Raw genomic sequence first — 19,769 nt, forward strand, 5'->3', positions numbered from 1 at the left:
ACTACGCCCTCAACTAACTATCCAGCTGTTCTTTAAGCTCAGGGATAGAAAACTGAACCTGTGACACGAGCCTTGTGCAACCTTACAGGCCACCCTGACTGGGGATGTCACAGCTTTTATTTTAGATCACGTATTCTTTTTATATTTAAGATGTTTTCGCTGTACGTCTGTCGAGGAAAGGACTGGAAATGTGTGACATCCTGGTTTCTTTTTCAATGCCTGGATCCAAAGTAGAAGGCAGGATACGTAACCGAGGCGCTGTGTGAAAATGTTACCTGTCAGTGTATGTGCATAAATATTTATCCATTATCTAAGAAAAGAGTCATTTTCATCGGATTCTTTTTTTTTTGTATCCTACTTTTTCTGAGGAGAAGGTTTAGTAAGTCACCTGGACCACTTTGAGCCTTCTCTAACTTGGTGCATATCTCTAATACAAAAAATGAATGAGACATGATGCAGGGAAGTGTGTAAAATCTTAGAAACTTTATTAAACTTCACGCACCTATATTCGTGGGAATGTATTGAAATAAATAAACACAAAATCACCTTGAGGTGTGTTTACACAGTTCTCTTTTTAGATGCACACTGTGTGTTACATCGCTAGATTTCCTCACATAAACAAAACCGAGCAACACAGCAACAGCTTTGGGACTAAGTGAAAAAAAGAAAAGAAAAGCTCCACTGAGGCTAAAGTGACAGTCTAGAGACTCTCTTTTGTGTTGCCTCATTAGTCAGAGTAAACACTGCCAAGTGGCATCCTGAAGTACTGTGTAAGCCTTTGTTGTGCTCTTGATTAAGTCACATTATGCTAAAATGAAAAACAACAACAATGCTTTTGTCTCAGATGTTGCTGGCTTATTTAAAAGCAACAAAAAGATGATTATTCTGGATCTTAAAACTGGGTTTTTATGTACCAAAAGCTTGAAGAATAATTATTAAAAAAAAAACAACCCACAACTGGCAGGTTTTAGCTGAGGAGACAAAGTCAAGTACAACACTTAAAAACACACCGTAACCATGACAGAAAAGGATGCCACATGTGGATCAAGTGTGTGACAGTATACCTGCAGTCCAACGCTACAAACATTTGTACACTTTTGCTACATGTATTTTCCACGTTCAGACAGCTTGCAGCTCTCCAAATTTCTTCTTCTTATCAAAGAAAGGCACGTTAAAAGATGTATTTTTTTTTAGTTATGAGGATAATTAGCTTTAACTGTTGCACAACCTGTCATGAATACAACACCGACTACAGACAACACTTGTCTACGTACAGCATGTTAAATTATAACTATGACACCAGCCACAAAAAATAAAAAAAAATGCACAATTACAAAAACAAACAAAAGACATATTTACATCCTTGAATCCTGACACTTGGAATAAATGCCACAGCATCAACACAGCCCGATTTAACCTGAATAAATGGAAGCAGTACACTGGGTGTGTCTATCCGACCCTCCTACACTATGAAGTCAATGACGTACGAGGACTGCAACAACCTTTTTACTACTTTTTTTTGTTGCTGTTATGTTGTACTTTTAAGGCACAAATGTTAAATAGAGGAGGATATTGGGTGGAGATCAAAGGCCTGTGTTCGGAGAACCACGCTTCTACGCCCCAGTTTGCCAGCTGGTTTATATTTAGTCTCTAAACGTGGCCACTTGATCCCAGTCATACTATACAGACAACATGCGCTGCAGAGTATACTCTCTTATGTAAGAGCATATATTTATTATGAGAGTAGGAAGTGGTATTCACAAGACCTTGGATGAAGGAATCCAGTTCATTGTTTAGCCGTGCGTAAGGCTCTCTAAAATGTATCTTTATTGGACCACACTATACATTTGCGGAGCTTTTTTAACCTCAGGGTGTATTGGATTAGAAGAGTGTCCTTCCTCCCCGAGTAGGCAGCTTCAGCAATCTTTTTTGTTTCACTTGTAACATCTTAGTTGCACAGTAGGCATTTGGAAAATAAATGAGTAAACAAATGTACATGTCCTTGTAGTAAATAAATGAAAAGTTGTTTGGAGCCTACAACTGTCTGCATGATGACTACATATACAGTGGGAAAGTCCAGCAGCTAGTTATCAGCTTAGGTTTCAAATATAGTCGGTCTAAGGGGATCTGAAGGCAGCATACTGTACCTCATCTGTCTGGGACCTTTCACAAAGGTCTGTTTACAGTTGACATGCTTCGACGAGGAAACTGTCCGATGGCTGAAATTCATCTCGGGGATCCGAAGTGAAAGTTGGATTTTCATCAATCTCTTGAATTCTGTAAAACATCATGCTATTCCTTTTTCCTAGACTTTTGTTGTGGAGAGCAATCTGTGTGTGGGTGTCTGTGTGAGTAAGCGTGCTGAGGCTGTGTTTGAGATATTGAAAAGTCACTCCTCCGGTTTACATGGCAATCTGATGCCACCTGTCAGAAAATCAATGTGAGTCCACAAAACCTTTTGTTTGACACTGCGGTCTCACATAGCACCACATTGCTGTGCTTGTAGATGTACACTACTCTGTGTGTGTGTGTGTGTGTGTGTGTGTGTGTGTGTGTGTGTGTGTGTGTGTGTGTGTTACAAATCGGCCAACTCAGCGGTTTTCCGCTCAGATTGCTCTCTCGGGCTCTAGTTTCCCACAGCTGAGGGGTCAGTGTCAAGGCTGTGTGAAACAGCATTGACATGGCTGTGACAACACGTGGGTTAAAATACGTAGTTGGGTCCAAATAGCTGACATGGAAAAAATGAATATATTTGACATATTGTCAGGTCAAAACAAACGGTACTGGTCCCGCTTGATATGTGAAAGTCCAATCAAAATGTTATCAAATCTAGATTATTCTAAAAATATGACTATAAATACAGAAAGAAGTATACAAGGAAACAAATATAATAGAAGAGCAGATGAAGAAATGTGAGCACCATATTGGAAAGGAAAGTTCTGTTTGCTGGGTTCTTGTGTGGATCACTGGCATTTCATCCGAAGTGCTGAAGAGTCTTTAGGAGCTAGATAAAGGAGGAGTTGCAGGACTTAGATGACTTCCCTGCTGTTGCGAATGGCACAGCAGAGCACCATGCTGAAAGTCATCCCAATAATCTGTTGAGAGGGAAACAGAAAACTGTTTAAAAAAATGTATTCCATTAGTGTTTCTGGCTTCTCATCTTCTGACTCACCATAACTCCAGCGATGCCGATGCCCACGTAGCCGACTATGTGGAGTTTACTGTTAAAGAAGTCTTTGATTCCTGTTTCGCAGTCCTGCAGAGAACAGATAACAGCAGCAAAGTAATGCTCCCTATTAGTCAATGGGTTGTATTGCACTGTGACTCTCTCATAAAGCAACAAAGAACTATTTTATTTCTGACTGCAAGTTTGGAGCTGATGACAGACCTTAAAATCTGGCTCAGAAACAGGGCATGGGCTTGCTGCGGTTCCACAACACTTCAGCTAAGAATCAAAAGACAAGCAAATTAGGAGCAAAGTTCCTTCAAATAATATAATTTCATATACACAATTTAAAATCCTTTTTTTTAACCTACCACTTTCTGGTAAGAAAGAATCAAAGTGCTGTTGTTGTTTTCATTATAGGATTTTATGTAAAAGTTCTGGACATCTTCAATGATCTGTGAGAGAAAATGAGTCAGACCCATTTAGAGTTATTAAACTCACTGTTCTATTAAAAAACATCCGATTAACCTCAAAAAGCAGTGTAATATGTTTACCTTGTCTTTGTTTAGGAATCCAAACACCCCTGCTGCCACCTCAGACCCGAAAATGATCAGGAGACAAGCAAAGAACTGAAAATAAAAATAAAAAATACATGGATGGCGTGTTTTAGTATTTTCAGATAAACTAAAAGTATGTGATTCGTTATATATGTGCATTTGTTCTCACAGAAGCCAGAAGGCACTGAGATTCTCGGACAGCTCCACAACAGCCAAAGAAACCAACCAGCATCACCAAACTGCCAGCACCAATCAGTATGTAGACACCTAGAAGTACAGAAAATGTAACAGTCAAGGCAGTAAAACAAGACTTTCTATGAGGGACATAACCATTAAAATAAATACAACTCCAATGGTTTAGATCGGGGGTCGGCAACCCGCGGCTCTAGAGCCGCATGCGGCTCTTTAGCCCCACCCTAGTGGCTCCCTGGAGCTTTTTCAAAAATGTTTCACCTTTTTTCCTTTTTTTCCCCTTTTTCTTCTTTTTTTCTTCTTTTTTTTCTTCCCTTTTTTCTCTTTCTTTTCTCTTTTTTTTCCTTTTTTTTCTTTCTTTTCTTGTTTTTTTTCTTTTTTCTTCTTTTTTTCCTTTTTTTCTTCCCTTTTTTCTTCTTTTTTTCTCCCTTTTTTTCTCTTTTTGTCTTTATTTTCTCTTTTTTCCTTTTTTTCTTTCTTTTCTTGTTTTTTTTTTCTTTTTTCTTCTTTCTTTCCTTTTTTTCCTCTTTTTTTTCTTCCTTTTTCCTTTCCTTTTTAATCTCAACATTTCGACTTTTTTCTCAACATTTTGACTTTTTTCTCAACATTTCGACTTTTTTCTCAACATTTGAACTTTTTTCTCGAGATTGTACTTCAACATTAATCTCAACATTTTGACTTTTTTCTCTAAATTTTGACTTTTTTCTCCACATTTTGACTTTTTTTTCGACATTTCTCCTTTCACCATTTGTCTTCATTCTAAGGTTTATACAAGACCTTTCATTTTTTGCGGCTCCAGACATATTCGTTTTTTGTGTTTTTGGTCCAATATGGCTCTTTCAACATTTTGGGTTGCCGACCCCTGGTTTAGATATATCAACATGATGGAGAAGTATAAGCCTAAAATATATATAATACATTTAATGAGCGGATTCATCAAGCCACTTGGTTAAAGTGTTTAGTTTTTCTGAGCTGGTTCAAGTGGCTGTAGCAGTTCTCATCCACCACCAGGTGAGGGCAGCATAGGCCCATGAGCCGGAGCAGAAGGGGAATCATTTCATGTGTGGCAAGTGCATCCAAATCAATGACATTAACAGACTACAGACAGTGTCAGTGCTCTGTCAGATGGGCCTTTTATGAGTGGACTTGTTTACTGCACTTTTTAGTGTCTTCATATGTGAAACCGTAGCCTGACAGTATTTCAGGGCCTCTGGTCCCTGAGAAACAGTCATCATGAGTATCTGCAAGGTGGGACTCGACAGACTGGTTCTGCCAGTGTGCTCTCATACAGCCGGGGTCTGAAGTTACAAGCATCACTGTGCTTGTATAATGGTTTAAGGTAGGAATGCATAAAGCAGCTCATATCAACCGGGTATAATTAGCATGCTGACTAGCTGTTATCCACTTTTATCTGATAGTAAACAGTGTTGCTACAAGCTAAGCAAGACTGGTGCTGTTTGATTTTTTTTTCTCCAAGCTTTTCAGAATTTTCCTTTATTTTAAAGTACACACGTCACTTCATGGCAAAAACAAGGCATTTTTTTGTTTGTTTTATTGTGGCACCATAGTAACTTTTAAGCACTCTCAGTTTAGTACAAAGCGAAGCCTTCTCCTTATAAAATCCATGTATAGCACCATGCTATGAAGACCAGACAAACACCACCCATCCTCTGTTAAACCATTTGGACCTTGGATTGTAATCAACGGGACTTTCATACAAACAAAAGTGGTGACACATCTTTACGGTATTATAGGACTTTTCACAAACATGTTTAACTGATGTGCACTAGCCTGCAATTACATTATGCAAAGCACCAATCAGGAAAAGGAGAATCTCTTCTGGCAATAACGGACATTAGATAAAGTTTCCTAGAAGCTGCTGTTCAGTTTTGGAGTTCAGTTTTCTCCAGTTTAGGACTAGTGACAAAGTTCTGCTTTGTTACTGACTTGCATTTACTTCAGAACTTTCCATGGATCCCCATCTATGTCTTTGAAAGTCCTCCCATCTGCCCCTTTCTTACCATCTGGTCAGAGTAACAGTCTTAAAGGTGGTTTGCAGCTGTACTATTTTCCACCATGTATTTTCAATCAGTGTGTGAAGAAATCACTTCCTGTTTTTGAAACCCATCTCCATGAAGGATTCAAAATCCAAAAGTGTCGGTCCAAATATTTCGGTCAATTATGGCTTTTTTATTTTACATTACAGGGACACAGTGATTCTGATGTTCATTCCCTTTTATATTCGTAATAATACGTTTCCTTTCTTAGCTGACAACAACAACAGATCGACACATGTTTTGAATTATGATCTAAGTGCCTACTTTGACTGCAAAGATTAGTTGAGACACTCACCGATGAAGAAGGTATCTGGAGCCGTATCGCTGTTGAGTAGAGAAACAGTTTCCGGGTCAAAGCGCAGCCACAGTCCCACCGCCAGAACAAAGGAGCCTATTAACTGAAGAGATAAAGACACAGTAAGACAAATGTTAATGGAAAAAGTTTTTTACAGAAGCATGCATAGAAAAAAAAACAAAAGACAAATGGTCTAGATTAGAACAGATTGTTAAAATTCAGGTGTTTAATTGGAAACAAACTCTCTTAAATACCACCTGGTTTTTGTTTCTCTGCAGTTTTCCTTCCCTCTGGTTAAAATTGCACAGTAACAAGTTTTAAACTAGCACATGGAAGCAGAAATACAGTTACTGTCAAGTAGTCAGCCCTCTCTTTCACTGTGAAATGATTCTTACACAATTCAAATCAAATCAAACTGTATTTATAAAGCACCTTTCATACATAAAATGCAACACAAAGTGCTTTACATAAAACAAATAAACATAAAACATATTAATGCCCTGCCCCCTCCCCGCACACACACAGACAGACACAAGCACACCACAATTCACCCAAGTTACACACACAGACACACACGCAGACACACGGTGTAGACATGGCTGAGCACAGAGGATTCAGGTGAGGAAACGATAACAGGGAGCCGTCCACACAATTCTTATTGTTAATCTGACATCACTGTAGAAAACAGGTTTCAAACTTATTCAAGATTGTACTTGTTTTCACCAAAAGCTCAATATCGGAGGTTCTTGGTTTTTTTTTTGTCCTTTGGGGGACCTGTTTTTCAGCTTTCCCTGTAGGTCATTTCCCACTTGACTCCATTCAGTGCCTTCACCCTCTGCAGGCTACAGAGATTTGTCTGCACAGAGAGTTAAATAGGCTAAATATCGTCATTTGTGTATGTAATAGGTCTGGACATCTGTCTAAACGATGGGCGGATCATCTAAGTTCTCCTCACCAGTGTATCCCTGCAGCAGTTCACTTATGTAACTTTAAACCACCACCTAGTGACCCCTGACTTGCCAGTTGGGAGAAAACTACCCGCTCGGCTTCGGGCGGCGGTGTGGCACCTTGAGTTTAAACAGTCTCCCCTGTTTGTTTTAAAACATGGCTTATATTTTCCTTAAATAAAATCTCCATCAGTAAACATAAAAAAAGGGAAAGAAATATCAGCCTTGTCCTTTGAGACAGTCTGACTACAGAAACTGTTCAGAGATTGTTCAGATGATCTCGAGTTATAGAGTTATCTGGGAGGCTTTCAAGGACTGAGGTGGCGGCTTTGCTGTCAGATCAATATAGGGTGGTCTTAATAATCCCTTAGCCGATGGCCCCTGAGGATAATCCACTCTGAAAACCTTTGAGCTGAGCTACAGAACAACGCAATGTGTCTTTTTTGTGTGTGTGAGTGTGTGTGTGAGCAGAGGAATAAAATGCTTGGTCTAAATGGCAAGCTTTTAGGAGCGCTTGTCACATGACTTCTGTGTCCCAGATCTAGAATGTAGGTAGATCACTGCTTGTGTCCTGATGCTGTTTAGTCAATTTATTCATGTTTCCAAATTATGCCAAAAGCAAAATAACTTAATTTGACGTTAGGACTTCTTGTTTATCAAATCAGCTCTGTCTTTTTCTGCTTCTGAACTTACTGTTTTTTCATTCTTTGTCTCATGTCTCTCATCCTCATTGCCCCACAACTCCTCTCCTCCTGTAAGCCACGTCTATGGTTCAGATTTTACTAGTGTCCTGGAGAAAAGCTGCAAAGGTGTTGGCAAGTGTTGCACAGCAGCGTCCTAAAGTCTTCCCTAAGTCCAGTCTTCCTAAAGTCAGGATTTAGTGTCATGTATAGATGGATGCGACAGCTGAGGTCTCGGGGTTTCAGGATTAACTGCCCCTAAAGTGATAAAGCTCAGTGAAGCAAAGGCTGCAGCGCTGTAGATTTACTCGGATAGGCTTTATTAGTGTGGAAATGGAGTGTGGATGTATTCAACAGTAGTATCTGCTGGAAAACCTGATGGTGCCAAGTGTGGCTGCAAAGCAGTTTTTTTTCCAAGGCCTGGCATGCTAAATACATTGCTAACACTGGCGCTGATGTGCCCATCCCAAAGTGCCTGTTAAGACCCACTCTGCTTCACCCCTCCCTACTCTTGGCTTCTATAAAGCTTCTTGACACCACCCACCCCCAGACTTATCCCCCGTATCATCTACCCCACCTCAGCCCAGCCCCTCCCCAAAGGACAAAGACCCACTGTCTTCTTGTGACTCCACAGGAGACAGATAGGATGAAAGAGAATATGAAACAGAGAGGGGAGATAGGAAAAAGAGAGTAGGTCATTAGAGAGCCCATCGTGTGGTTTTGTCCGTCTGCAGACAAAAACGCAAGTCCTTCATGTTAACAAAGACAAAACTCGAACCTGTTTCTTGTACAGGTTCTTCTTGCCTGTTCAACATGGCAGAGAGTGAGAACAGCAGGATTTCCATCTGTCTCTTTTTCTCTCCCAATAGGCATTTGTATATCTGAATATTCCTGTGCAAAGATCGGTGCCGACGCTTTGTTGAGTTTTTTTTTTTTTTTTAAGTTTAAGACTCAATTTTTAATAGTACAGTTAAAAAGTGTTTTTGTGCAGGGAATTTCCATGAGCACAGGGGCTGAGCTGACACAGAGCTGTGGTCTTGGTCAGAGATTCTGTGGCACTTTCAAGGTTTGGAAAGAAAAAAAAAACCTGCAGAGCTTTACTGTAAATTAAAGCAAACAATAGCATATGAAAGCAAAACAGTCATAAACATTTCCTAGGAATAATTGGCGAGGGATCTAAAAATAGAGCTCCGTCTAGCAGCGTGTTTAGGGAAACCAGTGCACGTATAAATGATGGGCAGAAGGAGAGTGTAAATAGGGGTGAGATAATTATGGGTGGAGTAAATCCCTTTGTGCTCAGTGACAGGCAGGGGTGGAGCAGTGCAAAGGCTCACTTCGGCCTCCACTATTAAGTGTGCTTGTAGCTTGTTATTTTGTGATATTAGCAAAAATTCGGCCACATGTGAAAGATATTGTAAAACTGATGTGGTAGCATTAACTGCAAAAGTAAAAGCATGACTCTTTGATGTAACACCAAATAAGAGTAAATAAATTCAGTTGATAATCTCACTGAAAATCAGCTATGAAAAAAGCTACAAAAAAACCCCAACCAAACAACAAAAAAAGCAAAAACATAAAAACTGTAAAATCAGTTTATATGCTGGATGAATTTGGCAATATACGTAGTTACCTTGTCTGTTTTAATTTTAAATCTAGTGTCACAAATGTTCTTCTTCTGAAGAACACTGCAACATTTTATATCAGTGTGTGTATACTATATATAATTATTCCTATTTTTTCTCTGCTGTGTTTGAAAAATTGGGGCAGGTTGTACTTTCAAATAGTCAAAATACTTATTCAATTCCTTTGCACTTTTATCTTGAAATCTGTGGTGTCCATAATCTGTATTAAGGTGCGTAAACTATTCAGCAATCAATAAATAGATAACCAGAAGCATACTGTATCTATTGCTTATTATCATTGTAATAATTAGAATCATAATACTAATAAGAAAAAAAATCTTCATGCTATCTTCTGTATAGCATCACATAAACTATGTTGTTTGTAGGTAAAAGTGTGTTGTTATTAGTCTGTGCAATTTAATGCAAGCTATTGACAAATCATATCTACAGATAATGATTAAGTAATAAATACAAGGGGATTAAGTAGCAACTTGTTTAGGGTCCTGCAGGTGCAGCTGTGGTGGTTGTCATGTTCCCACTGCGTGACACCATCACCTGTGTGATTACTGACTGAGACGTGTTCTCTTTGGTTAATTCATTCATGAATTGTATTTTCTACACCCACTTCATGCAGGGAAAATAGGACAACCGGGAAAACATAGAACAATGCAACATTTTTATTTCTGAACTATCAAATAAATGATTTTTCATTACTAAACCAATTGAACCATTAAAGCAATACTATCACCACAACAAATTCCTTGTGTGTGTCTAACAACTTGGCAATAAAACCTTTTCTGATTCTGATTCTGATTCTAGCTGGAGAATGTCCCCCAAGACAGCAGGAACATTGAGGGAACAAGGCATAGAAAAGTACGTTGAAACAACTATGTTGCAAACCACTATGAAGCCACGCTCACTTTCTAACATGTTTACCAATGGGCTTAATTTTTGACTAAATAGGTCACTGATTCATGGTTCACAAACACAAGCCTGCTAAGCCACTAAGGTATTGATGTTTGGTTATATTTGCAGCTAAACTAAGAGGTTACCTGGTGTCGTTTTTTGTGAGTCTATCACCATGGCGCTCACAAAGATCTCACTACAGTATGACACAGTCAGAGCTATGAATAAACTGATATTTTGAATGTACTAATCACTAGACTTTCATCCAGTGAGGGTAACTGTTAGCACAGGGGAGGCCCTGTGTCACTCTTATCCCCGGGGGTTATAAACAATGCAGCAGAATGTCCAAAATAAGCTGTATTTCCACTGGAGAAAAACATCCCAGTAATCATATCTGCTACATCTCCACCTGTTTCCATGATTCATGCACACCCTCATCATGTGTACGGTAACTCCCCCTTCAGAGGAGAGGCTGCAACCCTGCTCTCATTGTGAGCAATACACTTGAACTGGCTGAAAGAATCAGGGGAAATTGCTGAACTTTTCAGAGTACCAAAACAAACAAAAACAACCAAATCCTTCTGTACAACAAACAATGTCCATGATACTCCAACATCACCACTACTGATCCATTTTATGTGTATTTGGGTCAAATTCCTGCCAACTGTCCCTCTTTCACCATGTGAGCGTGCGCACATGCACATGCACATGAATATCCCTCCCAATCTCCCGATGACCCTTTTCTTTCCCCCTGCCACTCACTCGGATTCTCATTCGTATTTTTTGTCCCTTAAAGCAAACAAAACAATTCTTCATCCTCTTTTTCAAACTCAACGTCCACAATTTTCGCCCTTCTCTGACTTTGTCCACACTAATGTGTGTCAAACTGAGGGTATAGCTCTAAGTGGTCAGCGGTGGCAAGTGGGCCGTGGGACCGAGGGGCTCCTGCATTTAGGGCTCTGACAGGCAGCAGGCTGAAATTATCCTATTGTCCTGCTGTCACAATGGATCCATTCACAGTGCTCTCAGCGCCTGATCCACTCCACAGATGCCTGTTGAAAAAAGTCTCTCTCTGTCTCTCTCACGCACAAGAACACACACATGAACAGGAGCCACTGCACCAGTGAAGAGTGTGAAGAGTGACACATGTACTTCCATTGTACTTCCATTGCAATGTACTGTATATATTGTTTATATCTTGTAATTATATATATTTTCTACTTTTTTTTTACCCCTGTACTGCTGCTAACAAGTGAGTTTCCCCATTGAGGGAGAAATAAAGGATTATCTTATCTTATCTTATCTTATCTTATCTTATCTTATCTTATGTAAGCCATTGTGTGCACAGGAGCACGTAAAGATGTGTGATTTTTTTTAAATGTATTCATTCATTTATTTTTATGTAAATTTATTTATGTAAATATCCATCTGTAAATATCCGTCAGTTATCTTTTTTTTATATATACTAGTATTTCTTATTATTTATCTTTCTTCTTCTTCTTCTTCTTATTATTATTATTGTATACCAGTTTACTGTTTATAGTGTTTATAGTGTGTTATTATTATTACTGTGTTATTACTTTTACTTTTTCTATTGATGCCTCTTGTTTTTGCACTATCCACTTTGCTGCTGTAAACTGCACATTTCCCCTCTGTGGGACTATTAAAGGTTTATCTTATCTTATCTTATCTTATCTTTTAACAAGGATGATAAATACACAGACACCCTTTTCACATCCACCTGACTTTCACAAAATCACTCCAGGGCCTCCTTTTGAGTGCTTCTCTTAAAAAGAAAGCAGTTTTAACAGAGGAAGTGCAGGGTGTATTGCGGTTACAACGCCGGTTAATAAGCGCACTGTTTGTTAATGAAGTAGCCAGGAGCCCAGTTTGTTTTCCACGCCGTCTCAGTCCCTCCAGCCCTCTCTGTCTTTTCATTCAGTCTTCCTTTCAAAAACATGCTTCCCCGGGAACAAGGGGGCGGGTTTTTCCTCTGTGGAAAATGTGATTTGAGCCCGGTGAGCCAAAGCCTAAAAAAGCCTCTGTCACCCTCTCTCCGCCGCGCAGGACGACTCCACTTCCCCGAGACGGCAACGCATTCAATCACACGGAAGTGTGACGAATAAATAAAAATCCCATTTTTAGTATCACCGTTAAAAAACTCTGCATGAAAGTGGCGGATGCTTGCAGCGAGTGAATCTGCTGCTGCTGCTGCTGCACTTGCTCGCAAGAACTTGTGCTTTGGTTTAAACGCGCAAACTGCATCTCAACATCATGAAGCTCAACACACACATGCACTTACCCAGAATATGAAGTTGAACACGAACAAAAGGTATTTCACACATTTCATTCCTCCTTCAACCTTCCCCATGTCGTCTTGATGTCACTGGGATTTTTTTCTTTTAATTTATCCCCGAAAAAAAATGCTTAAATGATTGAAAAAGCTTCTCTCAGTGTGATAACGGTCTACACAACAGCACTGTGCGTTAAGACGCTCTCTCTCTCTCTCTCTCTCTCTCTCTCTCTCTCTCTCTCTCTCTCTCTCTCTCTCTCTCTCTCTCTCACACACACACACACACACACACACACACACACACACACACACACACAGGATCAGCTCTTTCCAGACCGCCCCCTTCAATATTACCGAGCGTGGCTGAAAGGGGTCGAGACTAGTGGATGGAGACTTCGTGTGTTGTAGGCTGTTTTCCATTCAAACAAAGTTGTATTTTACAAGAAGAAGCCCTTTTTTATTTTTATTTTTTTTAAACTGTATGTATTTGTTGTTTTATGATTCTCATTTTGACACCTTATGCCACCTCGGAAGTTATTTGGAAATTGCAACGAATTTAATTTCTCTGATTAGGGGCGAGCAAGGGTGAAGTATTTCTGCACATGCGCATTACGGTTCCCTCGCTGCCTTGGATACATTGATACCTGGAGTAGGAGTTATAAATTAAACAAATATCAGGAAAAAACAAACCTTTAAGATCTAAGCCACTGTTGATGATGTCACTTTATAACTGGGGACTACTAACAGTTTTTAGCATCTAATTAATGTTAGCTTTACTAATGTTATGGATTATTGCAATGGCTTCTTTACAGGCCTTAACAAGAAATCAATCCAGAACGCCGAGTCCTTACAAACAGCATATTTATGATAGAGCTTACATCTGGTATTAAACAGGTCATTTTTGTAAAAAATTATATATATTTATACAAATTAGTGTATAGTATAAAAAGTAAATACAGACATATAATTTATGTTTAGTTGTGGAAAGGGGGTGGAGTGGGATTAAATACATTTATTCTTCCCCCCACTCCTTTTCATGTGTTTTGATGGGGTTTTTTTCCTTTATAATAATAATAATAATAATAATAATAATAATAATAATAATAATAATAATAATAATAATAATTCATTTTATTTAGCGGCGCCTTTCAAGTCACCCAAGGTCACCTTACAGAATAAAACAAAAACAAAAATACGATAGAAATACAAATACAGGAAATACAATAGAAATACAATAGAAATTAAAGCTGCAAGCAGCGATGAACGGGCCCTCGCACTCACGTCCACCGCCCCCCATAAGCATATCAGAAATGACACCACCCACGACTCTCTATGTCAAACCATTCAAAAGTTATAGCAGAAAAAAGGGACAACCAATCAGAAGAAGGGGCGGGGCTAATTCAGGCCAATGAAGGTCAAGGAGTCCATACAGAGTCTGATGACACCACCCACGACTCTCTATGTCAAACCATTCAAAAGTTATAGCAGAAAATCGGACAACCTATCAGAAGAAGGGGCGGGGCTAATTCAGGCCAATGAAGCTCAAGGACTCAATACAGAGTCAGATGACACCACCCACTACTCTCTATGTCAAAACATTCAAAAGTTATAGCGGGAAATAGGGACAACCAATCAGAAGAAGGGGCGGGGCTAATTTTCACCAATTATGGTAAAGGAGTCAATACCGAGTCCCATGACACCACCCACGACTCTTTATGTCAAACCATTCAAAAGTTATGGCAGAGAATAGTATTCTAGGGGGCGCTGTTGAGCCGTTAGGCCACGCCCATTAATGCAAACCATGAAATATCAAATGTATCGCCAGGCCTGGCTTGCATGCAAAATTTGGTGACTATCAAATATGGACCAATCAGATGAAGGGGGGGCGCGCCTTTTGGCGTCTAGCGCCGCCACGGTAACACTTTTGAAAGAGAAAAGTAATGCGCGTAGTCGCAAGATGAAGACGCACATTTTGACGTATAACACACCTGGGTGCACATTACGGTTCAGGCCGTATTAATTGCCGAAGGAATGGCATAAATTGCGCCAAAATTACACAATTAATTCAAAATGGCCGACTTCCTGTTCGGCTTCGGCCATGGCTCCAAGAGACTTTTCTTTAATTTGTGCCATGATACAGGTGTGTAGCGATTTTCGTGCATGTACGTCAAACCGTATTGTGGGGCTTGAGGCACAAAGTTTTCCGGGGGGCGCTGTTGAGCCATTTTGCCAAGCCCAATAATGCAAACCATGAAATATCAAATTTATCGCCAGGCCTGGCTTGCATGCAAAATTTGGTGCCTTTTGGGGAACTATCAAATATGGACCAATCAGATGAAGGGGGGGGTGCGCTTGTTGGCGTCTAGCGCCGCCACGGTAACACTTTTGAAAGAGAAAAGTAATGCGTGTAGTCGCAGGATAGAGACGCACATTTTGATGTATAACACACCTGGGTGCACGTTACGGTTCGGGCCGTATTAATTCTCGAAGGAATGGCTCATATTGCTCCAAAATTACGCGATTAATTAAGAATGTTCAAAATGGCCGACTTCCTGTTCGGTTTCGGCCATGGCGCCAAGAGACTTTTCTTTTAGTTGCGACATGATACACGTGTGTACCGATTTTCGTTCATGTACGTCAAACCGTATTATGGGGCTTGAGGCGCAAAGTTTTTTCTGTCTGAACCAACCAGATGAAGGATGGGCGCGCTTTTTGGCGTCTAGCGTCGCCACGGTAGCGCTTTTGAAAGAGAAAAGTAATGCGCGTAGTCGCAGGATGGAGACGCACATTTTGATGTATAACACACCTGGGTGCACGTTACGGTTCGGGCCGTATTAACTGCCGAAGGAATGGCATAAATTGCGCCAAAGTGACACGATTAATTCAAAATGGCCGACATCCTGTTCCGTTTCGGCCATGTCGCCAAGAGACTTTTCTTTAGGTTGTGTACTGATACAGGTGTGTACTGATTTTCGTGCATGTACGTCAAACCGTATTGTGGGGCTTGAGGCACAAAGTTTTCCGGGGGGCGCTATTGAGCCATTTTGCCACGCCCATTAATGTAAACCATTAAATATCAAATTTTTCGCCAGGCCTGACTTGCATGCAAAATTTGGTGACTTTTTGGGCACGTTTAGGGGGGCAAAAAGGCCCTCCTTTCGTCAGAAGAAAGAAAGAAAGAAAGAAAGAAAGAAAGAAAGAAAGAAAGAAAGAAAGAAAGAAAGAAAGAAAAATTCCTACAGATACAATAGGGCCTTCGCACTGAAGGTGCTCGGGCCCTAATTATAATACATACACATATACAATGGACAACCGAGGTGCAACAGTACAGATAACGGAACAGTATGGTGGGAAGTAGTGTGTGGTGACCGGTCAAAGTGAATGGGCAAGTTTAAACAGGTGAGTCTTGAGTTGCGTTTTGAATGTGGTGATGGAGTCTATTTGTCTTATGTGTGGGGGGAGGGAGTTCCAGAGTCTGGGTGCCGTACAACTGAAAGCTCGGGCACCCATGCTGCTAAGGTGTGAGGTGGGAGTGAAAAGAAGTCCAGCAGAGGTTGAGCGGAGGGTGCGGGAGGGGGTGTATTCTTTCAGTAAGTCACAGAGGTAGGTGGGGGCTAGGTTGTGAAGAGCTTTGTGGGTGAGGAGGAGGTTTTTGTAAATGATGCGGTATTGGACTGGGAGCCAGTGGAGTTGGATAAGGACGGGGGTGATGTGGTCAGATGACTTGATGCGGGTGATGATCCGGGCGGCCGAGTTCTGAATGAGTTTATGTGGTGGAATGCCCACCAGTATTTTTTTTCTTATCTTTTTTCTTGTTTTTTACACATGTTCGAAATAAACAAAACGAACGAACGAAACTGGACCATATTACACCGGTCATGAAATCGCTACACTGGCTTCCAGCGAGCCAAAGGATAGAGTTTAAAATCTTACTGCTGGTCTACAAAGCACTGAATGGTCTTGGACCAAAATTCATGCTTGATCTGTTAGTTCCTATGAAGCTCCCAGACCCCTGAGGTTCATCTGGATCTGGTTTGTTGTGGTTCCCAAGAACCAGAACCAAGCAAGGTGAGGCAGCGTTCAGTTATTCTGCTCCTCACCGGTGGAACAAACTTCCTGTAGACCTGAGGTCTGCTCCAACTGTCAGCTCCTTTAAATCAGGCCTAAAAACATTACTGTTTACTGAAGCGCACTCTTAAATTAAATACTTACGTGCTGTACTCTACTTCCCCTTATTTTGAATAACCTGTGCTTTTTATTTTTTACATCTTTTCTTATCATTTTATTTGTTATTTACTGTTTAATAGTGTCTTGCCGCTTTTAATATTGATGTAAAGCACTTTGAACTACCTTGTGTTGAATTGTGCTATACAAATAAACTCGCCTTGCCTTATATTTTTTAAATGCAGTTGTAGCCTAAGTAAGTCATTTTCAGTCAGTTATGGCCACCATCAGATAACGAGGCTCATATTGTAACTATGCTGAATAAAAAAGTACGCCCTGGCATTTACATGAATGTTATTTTGTCACTTGCCATTGTCTTAAAACATTTTGCAGAAAGGTCACGGCCCCCAAATTCAAAGCACCCTTCCCAAACAGTTGCCGCCACCAGCAGTTGAGACTTCTACCTTTTTATTTAATTACATTTTTTTTAAAGGAAGTGCTCAAAGAACATACATAGTTTGAGGTGTTCATTTAGTCTCCAAACTTCTTAAATACCATTAGTGATAAGCAATACTGATCCACAGAGACCCTAACCCTAGCTAACATCCCAGTACCAAACACACTACAACACCATGGGATGTTTTTTGTCCAGACCCTGACTGGGCAGAGCTCTAATGGGAGGACAAGGACGACCTGCTCAATATTAAATGTGTTGACTTATGTTATAGCATCTTTATACATAGTATCGTACACCCCCATCAATGTTTGTATAAAAAGGAGCATTAAAAAGAGAAAGTCGGTATCTTGATAAAACACGGACTTGTCATTTGGAATTCAGAATTAAAATCTCCTCCATCACAGGAAAAAGTATGTGCAATGGACACACCTGCAAGTTTCCACATAGTTCTTGTGCAAGTCTGTTGGAGCAGGATTGGCTCATGAACTAGTTATGTTGTCACATCCTGCTGGAAGAAAAAAGTGAGAACCATGCACCAACCACTGAGTTCATTTTTGAGTTCAAAGGAAAAAAATAAAATAAAATAAACTAAATAATCAAGATTACAACAGGAAAGACTTGCAGCCCATGTTCTATATACTGTATATAGAAAAAACCTGCCTGGATATATGGATATATGTATACATACTGTATATATGTGTAACAGTGAATATATATGTTGCAATGAATATTGTGCAATATTCATTAACTTGTGTCACACAAGCATGAACAGTGTGTGAACCAGCAAGTGAAAAATGGGGAAGTCTTGAATCAGATACTATTTTTGATGCTTAAAAAAGTTTAGAAGACTCTCGAATTTGTTGTTTTGTAATTTCCTCTAAACAAAACAACATCCGTCCATTTTCTAACAGAGATGAACAAACTTTTTGCGAAACTTACCGCAAAGAAAGAAAGACAGGAAAAAAAGAAAGAAAGAAAAGAAGCACAGACTAAAAAATAAACATGGACATTACTCCAGTGCTGAGATGCTGAAATAAGCTGTTTAGTTAAGTTAATTTTAGGGAGTCTTTCTTCCCAGCATATAACCTGTAGAAGCCTAAAATACAGTTTAAGTTCATTCAGATGTGGAGGGTAATTTAAGTTCATGTGTTTTAAGGTAATTTAGGTGTATTAAGATAAATATATACTATTTACAGGTCAAATATTTACAGGATAATAAGTTCATGGTTAAACATAATAATATGTTTACAGGATTATTGACTTAAAGGCTAACAATTCTCATGTGTAAGAAGTAGCTTTTTGCAAATTTGCATATTTAATTTTAATTTCGTTGTGTGCTTGTCACGGCCATCAGTCGGGCAAATTGAGTGGAGCCACACAGTTTTTGGACCTCTTTCAAATTGATCCTTTTATTCTTTATTATTTGTGGATAATTCATGCCTGTACCATTTTTTACTTTTTTGATGTAAACTATTGAACCTAGAGAATCCAGCTTTATTTTCTTTGTTTTTTGCCATTAGGTGGTTTGTAACAGCAAACGGAGAGTGTCAAGCTTATGGCCTCATAACCCGTTGCCATATGATGAAGAGTAATATGTTGTGTTGTTCAGTATTGATCCAATTCTCAGTCATTTGATCCAATTCTCAGAGGTCATTTAAAAAAATCCTTCATACCAAATGCCATCTCTTTATTGAATGCAACAAAGTAAACAATCCACAACCTTCAATTGAACTGCTATGTCCCTGTTTTATGTTACTTTTAAAAAAACACAGAGACCATTTATCCATGCTTTTATTGTCTTTTATCCATGCTTTTATGCTATACTTGTTATTTTAGAACTGCGTGTCTTATATTTTGTTGAGCCAAAGACAAGTTTCCACCCTGGTGGACAATAAATAATTATTCTATTCTATTCTATTCTATTCTATTCTATTCTATTCTATTCTATTCTATTCTAGCTGTCAAGCACAAAAAAGACACGACTGTCTATAACTATAGCTAAAGAAAATCTATAGGTTATAAATGAAAAGAGAGCAGGGATCAACATGAACATATTCCACACAATGATGGCGAGACATGGGGGAACACCCAAAAAGCACTTCATTTTTTTTATCACCCTCAATTACAGGCCCTGCTTAGAAAATGTCCTTATAGGGGAACAAAATGCTCCACCAAACTGGCATGATGGAGAGGGAGGGACAAAGACGAGTGAACAAGCACTTAGATAATGCATTAATGTGATTGATCACCGTGTCTTTTCAACACTTAAACAAACATAATGGACAGAGTGGAGTACGGAGAGAAAAAAAGAAAAGTTTAGTTTGGATGCTGCCCATACCAGTGTCCAGAGGACAGAGGGCAGGCTGATGAAACCACTGAGTCCCGGCTTGTTGTTTGTACTATCGATGGCTTGGTTGCTATGTTGTTCTAAGT

At 39.6% G+C, this 19,769-nt stretch overlaps 1 protein-coding gene across 1 annotated transcript; it reads right to left on the reverse strand.

Annotated features, from left to right (window-relative positions):
• Window positions 1–464: 464 nt before the first annotated feature.
• Window positions 465–12,930, reverse strand: LOC133457137 (CD9 antigen-like). Its single transcript, XM_061736052.1, has 8 exons — window positions 12,725–12,930; window positions 6,268–6,370; window positions 3,893–3,990; window positions 3,721–3,795; window positions 3,538–3,621; window positions 3,389–3,445; window positions 3,173–3,256; window positions 465–3,095 (listed from the first exon to the last, which is right to left on the reverse strand). The coding sequence occupies exons 1-8, from the start codon at window positions 12,791–12,793 to the stop codon at window positions 3,030–3,032; spliced, it is 636 nt and encodes a 211-aa protein (XP_061592036.1). The 5' UTR covers window positions 12,794–12,930; the 3' UTR covers window positions 465–3,029.
• Between the last annotated feature and the right edge of the window lie 6,839 nt (window positions 12,931–19,769).

This window comes from Cololabis saira, chromosome 12, assembly GCF_033807715.1.
Source record: "Cololabis saira isolate AMF1-May2022 chromosome 12, fColSai1.1, whole genome shotgun sequence".
Lineage (NCBI taxonomy): Eukaryota > Metazoa > Chordata > Actinopteri > Beloniformes > Belonidae > Cololabis > Cololabis saira.